General features: G+C 36.6%; 1 protein-coding gene across 6 annotated transcripts in view; it reads left to right on the forward strand.

The window, feature by feature from the left end:
- RPS6KA5 (ribosomal protein S6 kinase A5) overlaps positions 1-16,150 on the forward strand; it is a 187,419-nt gene that overhangs the window by 129,845 nt on the left and 41,424 nt on the right. For 4 of the 6 annotated variants that reach the window (XM_030804007.1, XM_030804008.1, XM_030804009.1 and 1 more), the window contains 2 exons: positions 5,038-5,121; positions 7,925-8,028. In XM_030804007.1, the coding sequence (XP_030659867.1) occupies positions 5,038-5,121; positions 7,925-8,028 (188 nt within the window). Of the gene's footprint in view, positions 1-401; positions 893-5,037; positions 5,122-7,924; positions 8,029-8,048; positions 8,954-16,150 lie in introns of those variants that run through there. The other 2 variants (XM_030804010.1, XM_030804012.1) reach the window with 2 other exon arrangements.

The raw sequence follows: 16,150 nt of genomic DNA on the forward strand, positions 1-16,150 counted from the left end.
GTGAATTTTTAAGAATAGCTCTAGCTGCATCCCACAAGTTCTTATATATAGTATTTTTATTGTTACTGTAGTATTTATTGTCACTTTTTCTTTGAGTGGTGGCTCATACCTGTATCCAAGCACTTTAAGAGTCTGAGGCGGGTGGATCACTTGAGCTCAGGAGCTTGAGACCAGCCCGGACAACATAGCAAAACTGCGTCTCTCTACAAAAAGTACAAAAATTAGCCAGGTGTGGTAGCAAGAGCCCAGCTACTTGGGAGGCTGAGGCAAGAGGATCACTTGAGCCTGGGAGGTCAAAACTGCAGTGAGCTGTGATCACACCACTACACTCCAGCCTGGATGACAGAATGAGACCTTGTCTCCAAAAAAAAAAAAAGAAAAGAAAGAAAAAAAAAAAAGACATGCGTGTATTCTCTAATTGATGGATACAGGATTTTGTGTATTTTCATGAATATCATTCAAATCTTGAATATCTTTAGTAATATTTTTCCTTCTTGATCTGTCAGTTATAAGAAAGATATGTTAAAATACCCATGCTTGTGGATTTGTCCATTTCTCCTTGAAGATCTCTCCATTTTTATTTTATATATTTTTAAGGCTTTTCACAAATTTTTGAGGCTACTCAAGCTTGGAATAGAGTTATTTCCCTAGTGGAATGTTCCTTTTATTATTTTGTAATGTACGTAATTTTAATAATTCTTTTGCCTTAAAGTTCATTTCTCCTCCTATTAATAAAGATACTCCAGCTTTCTGTTGGTTAGTGCTGTCTGATACAACTTTTTTCATCTCTTTACTTTCAATCTTTCTTTGTCATTATGTTTTAGGTGTGCCTTTTATAAATAACATATAGCTGGATTTTATTTTTTGATCAAGAGTTTCTGTCTTTTAACTGGTGAGTTATGATACCTGTATATTATGATTACTGATATATTTTTATTTATTTATCTTATCTTGCTTTGTGTTTCTCTTTGCTTCTGTTTTCCCCTTTTCCTGTCTTCTATTTAAATGATTAAGATCTTTTTATTTCATGTCCACCTAATGGTCTAGAAGTCATGTATATTCTATTTCTGTTCTTTTAGTAGTTATTATCCTGATTTTATTTACTTATTTATTTTTATACACAAGGCATTTCTGTAACATTACCCTGATTTTAAACTTGTGCTCTGACTTAAGAGTCTGAAATTATCCATTATCTCTCAGACGATCATGACCACTACAAGAACATTAGAATGCTTCAACTTCAGTTATTTAATTTTTATATTATTTAGTATTTTAGTCCTACCTGCTAAATTTTCACAAATTAATCATTACTGTGCAGTTATTACTTTTATTTTATAAATTCAATGCTTGTTTATATTTTTACACATTTGTTTTCTCTGCTTATTCTTGCTTCTTGCATCTGAATTTTTTCTTTCAAGTTCAATTTATTAATTTCTGAAATACATACTTTAGATTTCTTTTTTAGCAAGGATCAATGATTAATAAATTCTTTCTTTGTCTTAAAATGCTTTATTTTGCCCTGCATATTAATTGATAACTTAGCGGCTGGGTATAAATAGATCTAGGAATGGACCTGTGAGAGAGAGAGAGAGAGATATATATATACACACACACATACACACACACACACACACTTACATATATATATATATACACATACATATATATGTGTTTTTATTGTAAAGTAAAACAGATTCAAAAACAAAATAAATGTATGGTTCAGTGAATTATTATAAGACAGCACCCTTGTAACCACCACTCAAGTGAAGAAATAGAATGTGACCACTCAGGAATATATTTTCATTTAATCTGCTTAGGACTTTTGCAACATTCTGGATAATTTTCTCAAATTTACTGAGTCTTTAGTAAATTTTACTAAGTCTTTTTTTTTTTTTTTTGAGACAGAGTCTCACTCTGTGGCCCAGGTTGGAGTTTAATGGTGTGATCTCTGCTCACTGCAACCTCTACCTCCCAGGTTCAAGCAGTTCTCCTGCCTCAGCCTCCTGAGTAGCTGGGACTACAGGCACATGCCACCATGCATTTTTAGTAGAGACAGGGTTTGAGCTATGTTGGCCAGGCTGTTCTCGAACTCCTGACCTCAAGTGATCCGCTCACCTTAGCCTCCCAGAGTGCTGGGATTACAGGTGTGAGCCACCATGCCCAGCAATTTTACTGTCTTGAGAAAATTATCCAGAATGTTGCAAAAGTATCCTCTAATTTACTCTGTTTCTTCAGCTGTGTCTAATACGTTTAGTCTGCCTTTTTTATTGCCTCGTTTCTTTATTTGCACTGCTCTATTTGATTATTTTTCTTCTTTTCTTTTCTTTTTTTTTTTTTTTTTGAGTCAGGGTCTCACTCTATCGCCCAGGCTGGAGTTCAGTGGTGTGATCATGGCTCACTGCAGCCTCGATATCCTGCTCTCAGGTGATTCCTCTTGCCTCAGTCTCCCAAGTAGCTGGGACTACAGGCATGCGCCACTATGCGCTGCTAGGTTTTTTTTTTTTTTTAATTTTTTTGTAGAGACAGGGTTTCACTATCTTGCCCAGGCTGTCTTATTTTATGTCTTTTATCTTTTACAACATGCTGGTCATTTACAGATTATTTTTCTACTGTTTCAAGTAATCCTTTGGTTTGCTGTGTCTGTGGAGTCTAGTTCATTTATTTAGTAATATCAAGACGTCAGGGCTTTATAGGAATTCTGGGCAGGCTAAGTTGTGAGAATATCTCTGGTTCTATCATGTGTCCCAGGGTGTCACCGTGTTTGGCCAGATTTTCCTACTTCTCCATACCATGCAGAAGAGTACATTCAGATCTCAAATCTAAGAAGCATAAGCCTAGGCATTTAAGATCACAGGAGGAACTTTGTTCAGCTAGGGCCTAGACAGAAACAAATGAGTGCTAGCAGGTGAATTTATTTTTCTGAGGTTTAGCTTTCTTTGGTTTCAAGGTTTATATAAGAGTGGTAATTGTAGCCCATCTCATTTGAGCTGACAGCCTCATCGTTTATCCTCACAGGGTATTAAAACTCAAGTTTCTGGATTGCTGAGACCTGTAACAACTCACCTTTCCTCCCTTTGTGCAGCCACAGCACTAGGTCATATGCCTACCTCTCTGGTTTTCTGTACCCACTTCCTGGCTGGCACCCAGGAATTCCCCTTTCTTTCTTGTCAGCCCAGTCTTTGGCGATTACCAATGGAATATCTAATCCTTTTTAAAAATCAGTCAAACATTTCTAGATATTTGTGTGGAGATTTGCCAACCTTAAGGGTCTTTCTAAATATGGGATGAGAAAAAAACCTGTTTTCATTGATGATTTTACACCAGAATTTATCTGTCACAGGCAGATATGATTAGGACAAAACATTGGCAAATAAAAGCTAGGAATTATTTCATCAAAGTTTTTATTGAGAAATACTTAAGTCTGGCATTTGAGTTGCTATTGGGATTCCTCCCTAGAAGGAAACCAGCTTTTTATCCAGTGTTATCTGATCCTTTTCTCTAAGGAGCAATGAAGCCTCCTTGATTGGCTAATCACTTAAAACACATGAGTATTCCATATTATCTGCTAGTATGTTGCACACATCCCATTCCTGCTATTTTTGTTCATAATCAAGTAAATTTTCATTCACACTTTTTTAACTGTGGTAACTAATGTTGCTTATAGTATGGGCATAAATGTCAAATAGGTTGTCTCCTTGAGAAAATTGTTACTTGAGAAAATTATTGTATTTTGAACAAATAATAAACCATAATCATAGTAGAACTGTTACCTTGAAGTCTTTCCTGTCCCTGTCAGAGACTCTGGAATATGTTTTATGGTGCACCCTTCCCCTGTCAAATCTCATCAGTTTGTCTTCTTGGTAGAATTATTTTAAGGCATTATGCATCTTCATAGGCAAATAAATACAAATTCAAAAGTTACAATTGGTGATATTTTTACAAATAGAAGATAAACTCTTAGGAAGTTTAGGCAGAGACCTGAAAGTTAGAACCCAGAGGGAGTAACACAGGAGGAAGCAAATATAGATTTAGAACTGGGTAAGATGGCAAGGGTTTAAAATAATTGAGAGAATTAAGAGATGTTTGTCTTTATTTACTACTATTCTCAGTGATTGGAACTTCTCAACACTTAAGCTTTAATTTTTCTATATTCTGGAATTTCTATCAAATAAATAATTATTTATTCATGTATACCCTATCAACTCCTCCCCCAAAGCACCAGATAAGCTAAAATGAATTATCAGAGAGGCCAAAAATTATGGAAAAGGTAGAAGAAAAATCTTTTAAGCACTTAACTTGGGGTGGTTGTGAGCTTCCTCTAAGTTGAGATAATAAATGAGCTACGTAATTGCATAATTGATCATCTAAAAATTAATTTTTTAGGTTAACTTTCAGGCATGATATATTAGCCCTTTTGCATTTTTAAAATTCTATAAAAAGGAAAAATCTATCTTTAAGAAACAATCTTTTTTTAAAGACAGTTTTGTTTACCATTATTAACATTAGCATTGTCAAACCTACACGAGATGGTAAGGTAGAAAAAAATATTTTTATTCTTTTTTATCTTTGGGTTTATTATTCCCCCTCTTAGAATTTGGTCTTTCCTCCCCCTTCGAGTTACCCAGTGTTTTCTCAATCTTGCCTAATAAAGTCATTCATACTAATGTGTTAGACAGTTCATGTTGCCTTACTAGGACTATTTGCATTCTTAAAAAAAAGGGTTAAATCAACAACTGAAATACACATGCATACAAAAAGTGAACAAGAATAAATGAATGGATTCATGGAAGGATGGATGGATGGATGGATGATGGTACCATTTCATGCATGAGAAGTCTTTCTGATGGGATGACATATACCCAGGACTCATATTATGTAGACGGTGGTCTGTTCCAGTGAAGAGTGGGTCTGTGAAGTAGATTCTACCACTACTTTGCCACTATAGTGTATCTCAACCACTAACATGTATTACTTTCTTCTTTTGTCACTCGTCATACTAGCTTGAAATCAAATCCCTTTTTTGTTTGTTTGTTCAAGACTGAAAGAGCATATTCCTTTTGTGGAACTATTGAATACATGGCACCAGATATTGTCAGAGGGGGAGATTCAGGACATGACAAGGTATGTTCTGTTTTTGATGCTTCTTAATATATTTCTATAAAATGTACTATAAGAATCCTAGTTAACAACTTAAGGTCATCTCTTCAACAGAGCCGTCTTTCTGGTGTTGATTGTCTTACCTTCCTTTTTTTCTCTTTTGCTTTGTATTCCTGAACACATTATGATATCTAGTATTTTGGAGGAAAAAGATAATACAAAGGTTAGGACATTCTAGATTTCCCTTTTTAGAGGTTTTATTGGTGAGAATTGTGTTTTATTTTATAGAGTAACACTCTTGTTAAAGTTGAGACCTCAAAACTAGTCAAATAATTTTTATTTTATTTCTGTCGAGAGAGCCTATTTCTTAGAGTACAAACTATGACTCCATTCTTTTAAAAAATTAAGGGCCTGTAATCTCAGCACTTTGGGAGGCCAAGGTGGGTGGATCACCTGAGGTCAGGAGTTCGAGACCAACCTGGCCAACATGGCGAAACCCCATCTCTACTAAAAATACCAAAAATTAGCTGGGCGTGGTGGTGAGCACCTGTAATTTCAGCTACTCGAAGGCTGAGGCAGGAGAATATTTGAACCCGGGAGGCAGAGGTTGCAGTGAGCAGAAATCTCGCCATTGCACTCCAGCCTGGGCAACAAGAGTGAGACAGCGACTCAAAAAAAATTACTTACTTATTTTTGCATGAGACCCTGGCTTTTAGGATACAAGTGAACCACAATGCAATACAGAAGTGTCACGGCATGTAAAACTGCACATTGTTCATGTTTGAGTCGTGATGAATGGTTTTGGACAGTATTGGCATTTTTAATTTCTGCTAGAAAAGCATTCGGAAACATATAGTCATGTGTATCACCTTTAGTTAATATTGGCTTTTTAAGCTGTCACTAAGAGGTCAATGAAAAGGGAATCACTGATATTTTCTTATTCCCAGTTTCTGCCTGTAACTTTCCAGAGACACTGGAGATTGTTGATTATCTTCCCAATAGAAATAAATATTTTAACAACCCTTGGAGAAAGAAAAAATCCTGAGTTCTAGATAGTTTAAGTTTGTTTTCCTAAGCCCTCTAAAAAGCTCAATTTTTTTGGCCTCCTCTCTTGCCTTTGTATGTGCAAAATGAAGATTCTAGAAGAAACTTTCTAAGTAATTATGTTATAAAATCTAGGTCATGGTTTTTTTTCTGTATTAAAGGGTACAAAATTTATTCATTTTTTAACACTTCTGTTTTATTAATAGCTTTATCCAAATAAGGTATTCTATTTTTTGTTCCCCATCTTTCCTTCTCCTTCATTCCCTTTCAGAATCCCACATATGCAGTTCAGATATCTGGCTGTGGAGAATCTTTGGTCTCCTTCCTGATGACTAGTCACATATTTAAAAGCACGTTCTTCAAGTTTGTGTGTTACTGGTTTTGGAACCCAGGGCTAAGAATCTGATTATTGATCTCCATCAGTTGAAGAACGTGGTTTCAAATCCAACAGCAAAACATTCTGAGGGTTCTGACTCAAATGGCAGTCAAACTGCTTATATAAATAGAAGAGTTTAATTGCTGGCTTAGTTTGCTTCTTGATATTCTTTGAAGCTGTTGGGGAATTTGGTAGGAATTTATACCTGTTAATTTGAAAAATATCTTCAGAGACCTAATGGAACCAATTTTCACATAAGAAAATCTTATATTACTCCTAGAATTTCTACATAACCTAAGGTGCAGAATATACCTAGTCAATAAATATTTTTTCCCACACCTGGAACAACCTGACAGTTATTAAATGAGATAATATGTGCAAAGTGTTCATCATAGTGCCTGGCCTGAGGAAAATATTCAGTAAATACCTTTGCTCTCACAGTTTTAGTCTGCCTGATGTGTTTTGTATGTCAGCACTCTGTATTTTCTTAATAGCTCTAGGCTCATAAATTTTGTCACCTCTCTGAAACTTAGGCCCTGGAAATTGGAAGCAAATAGTTTGAAATTTTAACATCTAGTTAATATTTCTCATTGGTGTACACTCATGTGTTCAACAGTTATTAAAATTCTGATTTGCCTAATTACAAAAGAAGTAATTTTCAATACATCAAGATTCTTTAGGCCAGGCATGGTGGCTCACGCCTGTAATCCCAGCACTTTGGGAGGCTGAGGTGGGCAGATTGCTTGACCCCAAGAGTTCGAGACCAGCCTGGGCAACATAGTGAGACCCTGTCTCAAATAAAATAAAATAAAATATTCTTTAAATTATATATAATTTGCTATGTTTTCAGTTCAGGTAAATGCATGTATAAATTGGTTTCCAAATTAGAACACATTTTATTTTATATTATTTTAGATCTTCCCATCAGTGAAGACTCTGAGGTTTATGTGTGATAGGTTCTATAAGAAAAATTGATTTAGGCAGTTAGGAAAAAATAACATACCCTTGGAAGTGGCATTTTTTTTCATTTTTTGTTCTTTGATTTTTAGACATTTCATAAGGCTCACTGGAGCTGAATCCTTTAGTTGCCTATCATAAGCCCAAAGAAATATCACCTACTTAAAATTTTAAAAATTTATATAAAGTTTAAATTTTTTAAATCAATCAAGGTAAACGGTTACTAGTTTAAGAAATAACATGCTTTCTGTGCTGAGGATACTTGGTTATTTGTTCTCTAAATGTCTTTCTTGCATGTGTTAATTTAATACTCCTTACATAGAAGGAGGTGTACAAAATCATTTTTTAAAACATTTTCCTAATAGATAGCCTTCTTTTATTCATTTTTCTCTTCCTTATAAAATATTTTAGTTGATAATTCTATAAAATAAAATTATTGTTGTTTTATAGGCAGTTGACTGGTGGAGTTTAGGTGTTCTAATGTATGAATTACTAACTGGAGCATCTCCTTTCACTGTTGATGGAGAAAAAAATTCCCAAGCTGAGATATCTAGGTAAGATTTGACAAAATAAAATAAATGCATTGTTTTCTCAAAGGAACTGATCACATTCCTGCAGTTAGGCTGATGTAAACAATAATTTTTAAAATGAGGACAGACAAAGTGATGTTTATGTGGTAAATTTTCATTTCTGTCATATAGCATATAGATATGTTACCTTTATATTTCTTTATACTGATTTTATGTGCCCAACTGAATCTGAAGTTTAACTTATGATCTATAGTGTCGTGATTTTGGTGTGCCCCAAAGCACTTAGCATATTGTCTTACACTTAGTAGATACCTCATATATTGAGAAGTTTATTTAATGGATACTTTTTCTCCACTGTATATGTAATTTATTTCTTTGTGACTTTAACATGAAGAGACAGTAATGATATTTTTGAACTCATGAATGTAGGCTCAATAGAAACAAATATCATAAAATTATCCTCTTGTAGGTCTCAGAGCATTATTCTCTTCTTTTCTTTCATAGAAGCTATCACAGTTGCGGTGTTACATTTTTGTTTATAATTATTTGATTAATGTCTATCTGTCACACTAGATTGTAAGCTCTGTGAGAGTAAGGGACATGTCTGGCTTTGATTCTCAGTACTTGCTATATAGAACTCCGTAAATATTTGAGGGATAAAATGAGTTAATGAACAAATAAGTGAATAGTGACCAACATTATACTAATTACTAGTTATGTTTTTGTCCTGTTTTTACTTGAATTTTATAACTTTGAGAACAGATTTGACATTAAAAATTAAAAATTGAGATTCCACTTCCAAAGAAGATGGAATAAACAGGGACCAGATTTACTTTCCTTCCTGAAACAATTTTAACAATGGGCAAAATATATGAAACAACAGATTTGAAGACATTGGACATCTGGAAGTGAAGGACAGTGATCTTTGAGAGGCGGAAAAATAAATGAGGTGAGCCCTATGATTGCCCCAGCTTACTGCCTTGAGAGCATTTCCAGGCCGCAAAACCCAGACACAGTTGAGGAGGTGGAACTGAGAGTCCAAGAAGATCAAGACAGCTAGAGTTTGCAGGCCAGAGTGTGGGAGAGGAGAGTGGCACCCAGAGGGAAGTCCAGAGGTGTGCAGAGTTATTCAATTGAGTGTTGGTAAGCACACAGTGAGGGAACTATTCCATATAGTGAAGATGTTATTTCTTGCCAAATTGAACTGTAGATTCAGTGCAGTCACATTTCCAGCAGGCATTTTTTTTCTTTAGAAATTGACAACCTGGGTCTAAAATTCATTATGAAAATGCAGAGGACCTACAATAGCCAAATTATCTTTGAAGAAATATGTCTTGTAATAAACTTTGTTCTAAGTTACAGTAATTAAGACATTGTGGTATTGGTGTCAGGATAGACAAATGATCAATGGCAAATGATTTTTGACAAAGATGCAAAGTCACTTCTGTAAAGATAGTTTTGAACAAATGGTGCTGGAACCACTGGCTATCCAGATGGAAAAAAGTGAACTTCAAGAAATACTTCATGCCATATAGAAAAATTAACTCAAAATGGATTATAGACCTAAATGTAAAACCTAAAACTGTAAAACTTCTGGAAGGAAATGTAAAGGAAAACCGTTGTGAGCTTGGTTTAGGTAAATATTTCTTAGATATGTCACAAAAAGTGCAATCCATAAAACATTAATAAATTGGACTTCATCAAAATTATTTCTGCTCTTCAAAACTGTTAAGAGAATGAAAAGACAAGCCACAGACTGGGATAAAATTTTAAATCATATGTCTGCTGAAGGACTGGTATCCAGAATGTATAAAGCATTCTTAAAACTCAAGAAAACAAACAACTGCATTTAAAAATGGGCAAAAAATTTGAACAGACAATTCATCAGAGAAGATGTGTAGGTGGCAAATTAGCACATGAAAAGACTATCAACACCTTTAGTCTTTAGGGAAATGCAAATTAAAACATCAATGAAATACCACTATATACTCAACTAGTATGGCTAAAAATAAAGGGACTGATAATACCAAGTGCTGATAAAGACTTGGAGGAACTGGAACTTTCATACACTGCAAGGGGAAATGTAAAATGGTACAAAAACTTTGGAAAATAGGCAGTTTCTTAAAAAGTTAAACATTACTCACTGTCTAATCTGTCCATTCCACTCCTGGGTAATTACCAAGGGAAATGAAAACATATGTCTATTTAAAAACTTGTACATGAATGTTAATGACAACTTCATTTGTAATAACTGAAAACTGGAAATAACCCAGGTATCTGTCAACAAGTAAGTGGTTAAACAAATTGTGGTTTATTCATACAAATGGAATACTCCTTAGCAATGAAAAGGAATTTATCTAAGACATGTGCAGTAGTGCACCTGTAGTTACAGTTGCTGAGGAGGGTGAGGTGGGGGGATTGCTTGAGCCCAGGAGTTTGAGGTCAGCCTGGGCAATGTAGCAAGACCCTATCTCTTTTAAAAAAAAAAAAAGGAATGATTTGTTTATACACTTGCAAATGGATGAATCTCAAAATAATTACACCGAGTGAAAGAAGCGAGAAAATATAGAATATATACCATATGATTCCATTTCTGGAAAATGCAAACTAACCTACAGTGACAAAAAGTAGAATAGCAGTTGCCTGGGGACTGGGATTGGGGGAGGTCAGGAGAGATTACAGTATGTAGGAAAACTTTGGAAGGTGATGAGTATGTTTATTATCTTGATTGTGGCAGTGGTTTCACAGGTGTATACATATGTCAAAACTTATCAAACTTAAAACATTTTCTTCCATGAAATTAAAAGAACATAAAATTGCACAATTTGTACGTGGGAATTTTATTGTACGTCAATTGTACTTCAATAAAACTGTTAAAAATTTAAAGTGTACCTTTTCCAGGACAGGCTAGGAAGTAAATGGTTTCTCACTGTTTCAATTTATTTAATGCCAAAGTTAAGTGAGCAGTACTTCTTTTTAAAATCAGGGTGAGTTAAAATCTCACCTCTTATGAAAAATTATAAATATGACTTTGTTTATTTTAAATTGATTTTTTGGCAGTTTGAAAATACCTCAGACTATAGGAAACTGTGGCCACTGTCTTGAGAATTTGGGTCCAGTTGCAAGTTCATACCTGTCATGGTGACAGGTACTAAGGGTGGCCTTAGCTTGACAACATTAAGTGGTGGCTTCTCTAATTCCCCTCTTTCTGATTCCACATATACAGGCAATCTTTATAAAATAATTTTCCTTTCCACTGTAGGTCTGAGTGTGGAGAGAAGTATATTGCTTATGATGGCAAGAATATTCTGAACAAAGTAATGTTCACATTTAAATTGCTTTTATTCCCTTTATATCAATCAATAGGCATTCTGGTTTTAGAAAGAGAAAGAGAGCCTGAATCAGATTGTCTAAAACCTTACAACTAAAGCAAATAGACTTTTCAAGAATTTAAATAGGATTCCTTCCCTTTAATCAATTAATTATCCACTTTGTCATGGTGTCAACCTGTAATTTCATGGTTTTTGTGTGTGTGTGTGTGTGTGTGACAAATTTACAAACAATGTGATAACTAAATTATCCTACACTACGTTTTCCTTTCAAAATAATCATCCTGAGTATTTTTCTGGCATAAATCTTGTATGTATCATTTAGATAAATGTGTCATTACCTGTCCCCAGTGTCTTAATTGGCTTAGGCTTTTTATCATCATTGAATTTTTCCATTCATTAATTATTATGATCTTCCCTGAACTCTGCATACTTTCCATATTTTTTGTTTGAAATGATTCAAAGTAATGTATTATCTAAGTTATCTGTTTGTCATTTTTGTCTACAGGTAGCCTAGAATAAAAATGTTTTTCTAGTATATCAAATTTCAAAATATGCTAAGAACTTAGAATGAGAAGAAACTTAGAGTCCAGCTTTTCCCCTGACATAAGAATCCCTTTGTCTGTAAGAATCCCTGATAGTTGTGCCATCATGGAAAGGATGGAGCTTCTATAAGGTATTTTTAAGGAAGCCATGTTCATTAATGGACAACTTTAGTTGTATAGAGTTTTCCCCCCCTTAAACTGAAATTATTATTTTCTCATTTCTGAATGTTAATTTTGGTCCTGTCTGCTGAAGAACATGGAATAATTCTATTATTTCTTTCTAGACATTACTTTAAGGATAGTTTTATCTAGGATAAATCTTTTAGCTATTCATTAGAAATCATTTCTAGATTTCTCATATCCTGATACTATTTTGGACAAATATTAAATTATCAGTATTATAGATTGGAATGATTGGTTTTTAGCTTTTCTGTGAGTCTGTTTCTTGTTTTTTAAAATATATGTGTATGTACTTTTCTTACGTGTCTTACACTAGCTTTTATTTTATAAATTTATTTTATTTATTTATTTATTTAATTTTGAGACAGAGTCTCACTCTGTCACCAAGGCTGGATATAGTGGCGTGATCTCGGCTCACTGCAACCTCCGCCTCCCAAGTTAAAGTGATTTTCCTGCCTCATCCTCCCCAGTTGCTCGATTACAGGCACATGCCACCACACCCACCTAATTTTCGTAGTTTTAGTAGAGATGGTGTTTCACCATGTTGGCCAGGCTGGTCTCAAACTCCTAACCTCAAGTGATCCGCCTGCCTCAGCCTCCCAAAGTGCTGGGATTACAGGATGAGCCACCACACCTGGCTTCCATTAGCTTTTATTGCCTTTCTGTATAGAATATCTTTTAGGCCAGTGGTCACTCTCAGTTCCTTGCAATGTGGGCCGCTCTAACCTAACAACTCTCTTTGTCAGAGCCTGTGAGCTGGAAAGGCAGTAGAGTCCACTAGGAAGATGGGATGCCTTGTAACCTAATCATGCAATTGACATCCTGTCATCTTTCTGTACCCAGTATTGGTTATAAGGAAGGCACTAGGTCCAACCCACAGGTAAGAGGCTGTGAATGCAAATATACAGTGATCATTGGGGCCATCTTCAAAGTCTGCCTACCATGAGCCCTTTACAAAAAAGATTGCCAACCCTTGGTCTAGGTAATTAATCTTGAGATATGTTGCTTTTGGAGTCATGTATAGAATAACTAGAAGTATCATTTTTTTACCCTGTTTTAAGAAGAAATCAAATGTATTATTTTTCTTGGCCTTCTTAGGTCTTTGTGATAAAATGCTTTATTGGCATATTTTATAAAGCCTCCTTGATTCTCAATTTGCTGGGGGTTTATTCTTTTCTTCCTCATTTTAGGTATTTCTGTACCCAATATGAGCATCTATGTTTTCCAGGGTTTTTTGACTAGTTAGCCAAAAACTTTTTAAAGTTTGTCACAGTAGCTACTCATCTACACATTCATCTACACGAGGCAATTGCAGCAGCTCCAGACTAGAGTCCAGCAGCAGGAGGGGATGGCAAGTAGAGGACAGGGTGAAATGGCCCTTTCCTTGGCACTCACACTCTTCGGCTCTACATCTTCTTTCCGTTCTTCATTTTTTTTTCACTGCTTCACTCTACAACCTGTTGGGGTGAATCACACTTCGTTATTAATTGCTCTGAGGCACTCCCTAGTGGGGTGGAGCATTTGGAGTCCTGAATAAAACCTAGGGATAGGCCGGGTGCAGTGGCTCACGCTTGTAATCCTAGCACTTGGGGAGGCCGAGGCAGGTGGATCACCTGAAGTCAAGAGTTTGAGACCAGCCTGGCCAACATGGCAAAACCCCATCTCTACTAAAGATAAAAAAATTAGCTAGGCATGGCGATGGGTGCCTGTAATTCCAGCTACTCAGGAGGCTGAGGCAGGAGAATCGTTGGAACCCTGGGGGCAGAGGTTGCAGTGAGCTGAGATAGCACCACTGCACTCCAACCTGGGTGAAAGAGTAAAACTCCATCTCAAAAAAACAAACAAACAAGCAAAAAAACCTAGGGATCGTTCTTCCAACTGTGGAAAAGTTCCATCAGAAACATCATCAGTCTGCCTATCATTTCCCAGGCCACCTTAGTCTCTCACCGGAGACCTGGCCCTCTGTTGTTTCCCTGATGATGCTGCAGTGTAGATTCTTTGCTACCACCTCTGTGCACCACCCCAGCCAGTTCTCTACTGCTACAGTCAACCCAGAGTCTAAAAGGCCAGCCTCATACATACTGGAAAGGGCCATGAAAGGAAGAAGGTAGCTTTCTATGTTCACGACTCTGTCACACATTTTGGTCTCTGGATCACCTGCTGTTTCTCATGTATTCATGGTTCTCTATGGCCTCCCAAAGAAGGTCTCATCATTTTGGGTGATAATCTTGGCTTTACAGTCTGGCTGTTGCTCTCTGCCTCTAGCTCTTTTCAGTGTAGCTTTCTCTTTCCAAAGAGAAATTCCTTGCATCGAAGTCTGCTTCTGAGCTCCAAATGGTGTCTTAGTTTTATTGTCACATGCAGCCACTTGGCTCCAAGGAACCCCCCAGGTCTGAGTTTACCACTCTCTTCCATCACTATCATCCTCCCCCTGTTAGGGAAGGTAGTCTAAGGGCCGTCATGGAATGAGTGGAGAAGTAAAAGTTTAACAGCATTTTGTGGGCTACAGAAAAAAAAGTGTACAAAGGAAGAGAGACAGAAAGAGGTCTGGCAATAAAAGTCATACTAAGTAACTTTTAAATCTTATTTAAGACACTTATTTAGACACGTCTAACAAGCCAGTCTAGTAGCCCCACCAGCAATCTAACTGTACAAGAGTGGTGAGGACCCCCAGCAGACCAGCTTGGTTCACTAAAGAAGCCTTAGCCATTGAGAGGAAGGGCAATTTTTGGTAATATCTATCACTTTTAGATAGAAGATGCTATAAATTAAAAAGAAAGCTCTTTTCAGCAAAATCTTTGCAGTATCATGCATTCATCTTTGGTTCCCCTAACTTTGTAAGAAACAAGTTTTTTCCTTCAGTCCCAGAAACAATGGCCGGAGTGTGCACCTCTCAGATGGCTTCCCAGGCAGTGTGGTAGGAGACCTGGTTAGTGTACTGGGCAGAAGAGGGAAATAAGATGCTTCATGTGGCCAGCCGCAGTGGCTCATGCCTATAATCCCAGCACTTTGGGAGGCTGAGGAGGGTGGATCACTTGAGGTCAGGAGTTCGAGACCAGCCTGGCCAACATGGTGAAACCTTGTCTCTACTGAAAATACAAAAATTAGCTGGGCGTGGTGGCAAGTGCCTGTAATCCCAGCTACTCAGGAGGCTGAGGCAGGAGAATCAGTTGAACTCAGGAGGCGGAGGTTGCAGTGAGCCAAGATCCCACCAGTGTACTCCAGCCTGGGCAACAGAGGGAGATTCCACCAAAAAAAAAAAAAAAAAAAAAAGATGTTTTATGTGATAGTGAAGAAGAGTATTTATAGCTTATGTAAGACATGCCCTGGGGACGACTCCAATAGTTACTGGGTGGGTGAGACTTTTGAGTGCAGTCAGATTCCACAGAAGCAGATAAGGATACCAGCCAAATAATCTCAATTTATTATTATTAATGACCTGGTTGGTGTGGCCTAGGGAAACACAGTTTAAGTGGATCAAGGAAGGACTCAGTAACACCAAAAGTGAAGTGACAGCCTGTCTCATAGCTAAAGGAAGACAGACTACTATAAAGTGACATCAACAGCACCGTTCACCTGGGGACCACTGTGTGCCAGCCTCTGTGCTGAGAAGTCACCCACATTGTATTCTGGAATCCTCAGAACCCTGAAAAATAAGTGGTAGCATATGCAGTTTTACAGATGAAGAAACTAGGATGTAACTTGCCTGGGACTCAATGCTACTGTGAGGTTGGACTCGGATCAAATACAGAGTTACTGGAAAGTTACTCCATGCTGTCTTCACGGGTAACACTTGTTTCCATGCTGCTGTTTTCTTTCCAAGTCTGGCAGGTGCTTATTTCAGGTAAAAGACTGGGAAGTACTGGCCCACGGACTGCAGGGAATTGATTTCATTAATCAGTGGAGTATTTGTTGAATAATTATTTACTCCTAAGGAGAAAGAGAAATAGAGGGCAAAGTCCTTGTCCTAAGAACATTTATATAGCATTTGGGAGGATATGGAATAAATACATGAAAATTCATAGTATCAGGGAGTTTTGACAAATGTGTGAGTGCTTTTAGGTAAGAAGAATGCTGGGGGAGGACAAAGGA

The sequence above is a fragment of the Nomascus leucogenys genome, chromosome 22a (genome assembly GCF_006542625.1).
Source record: "Nomascus leucogenys isolate Asia chromosome 22a, Asia_NLE_v1, whole genome shotgun sequence".
Lineage (NCBI taxonomy): Eukaryota > Metazoa > Chordata > Mammalia > Primates > Hylobatidae > Nomascus > Nomascus leucogenys.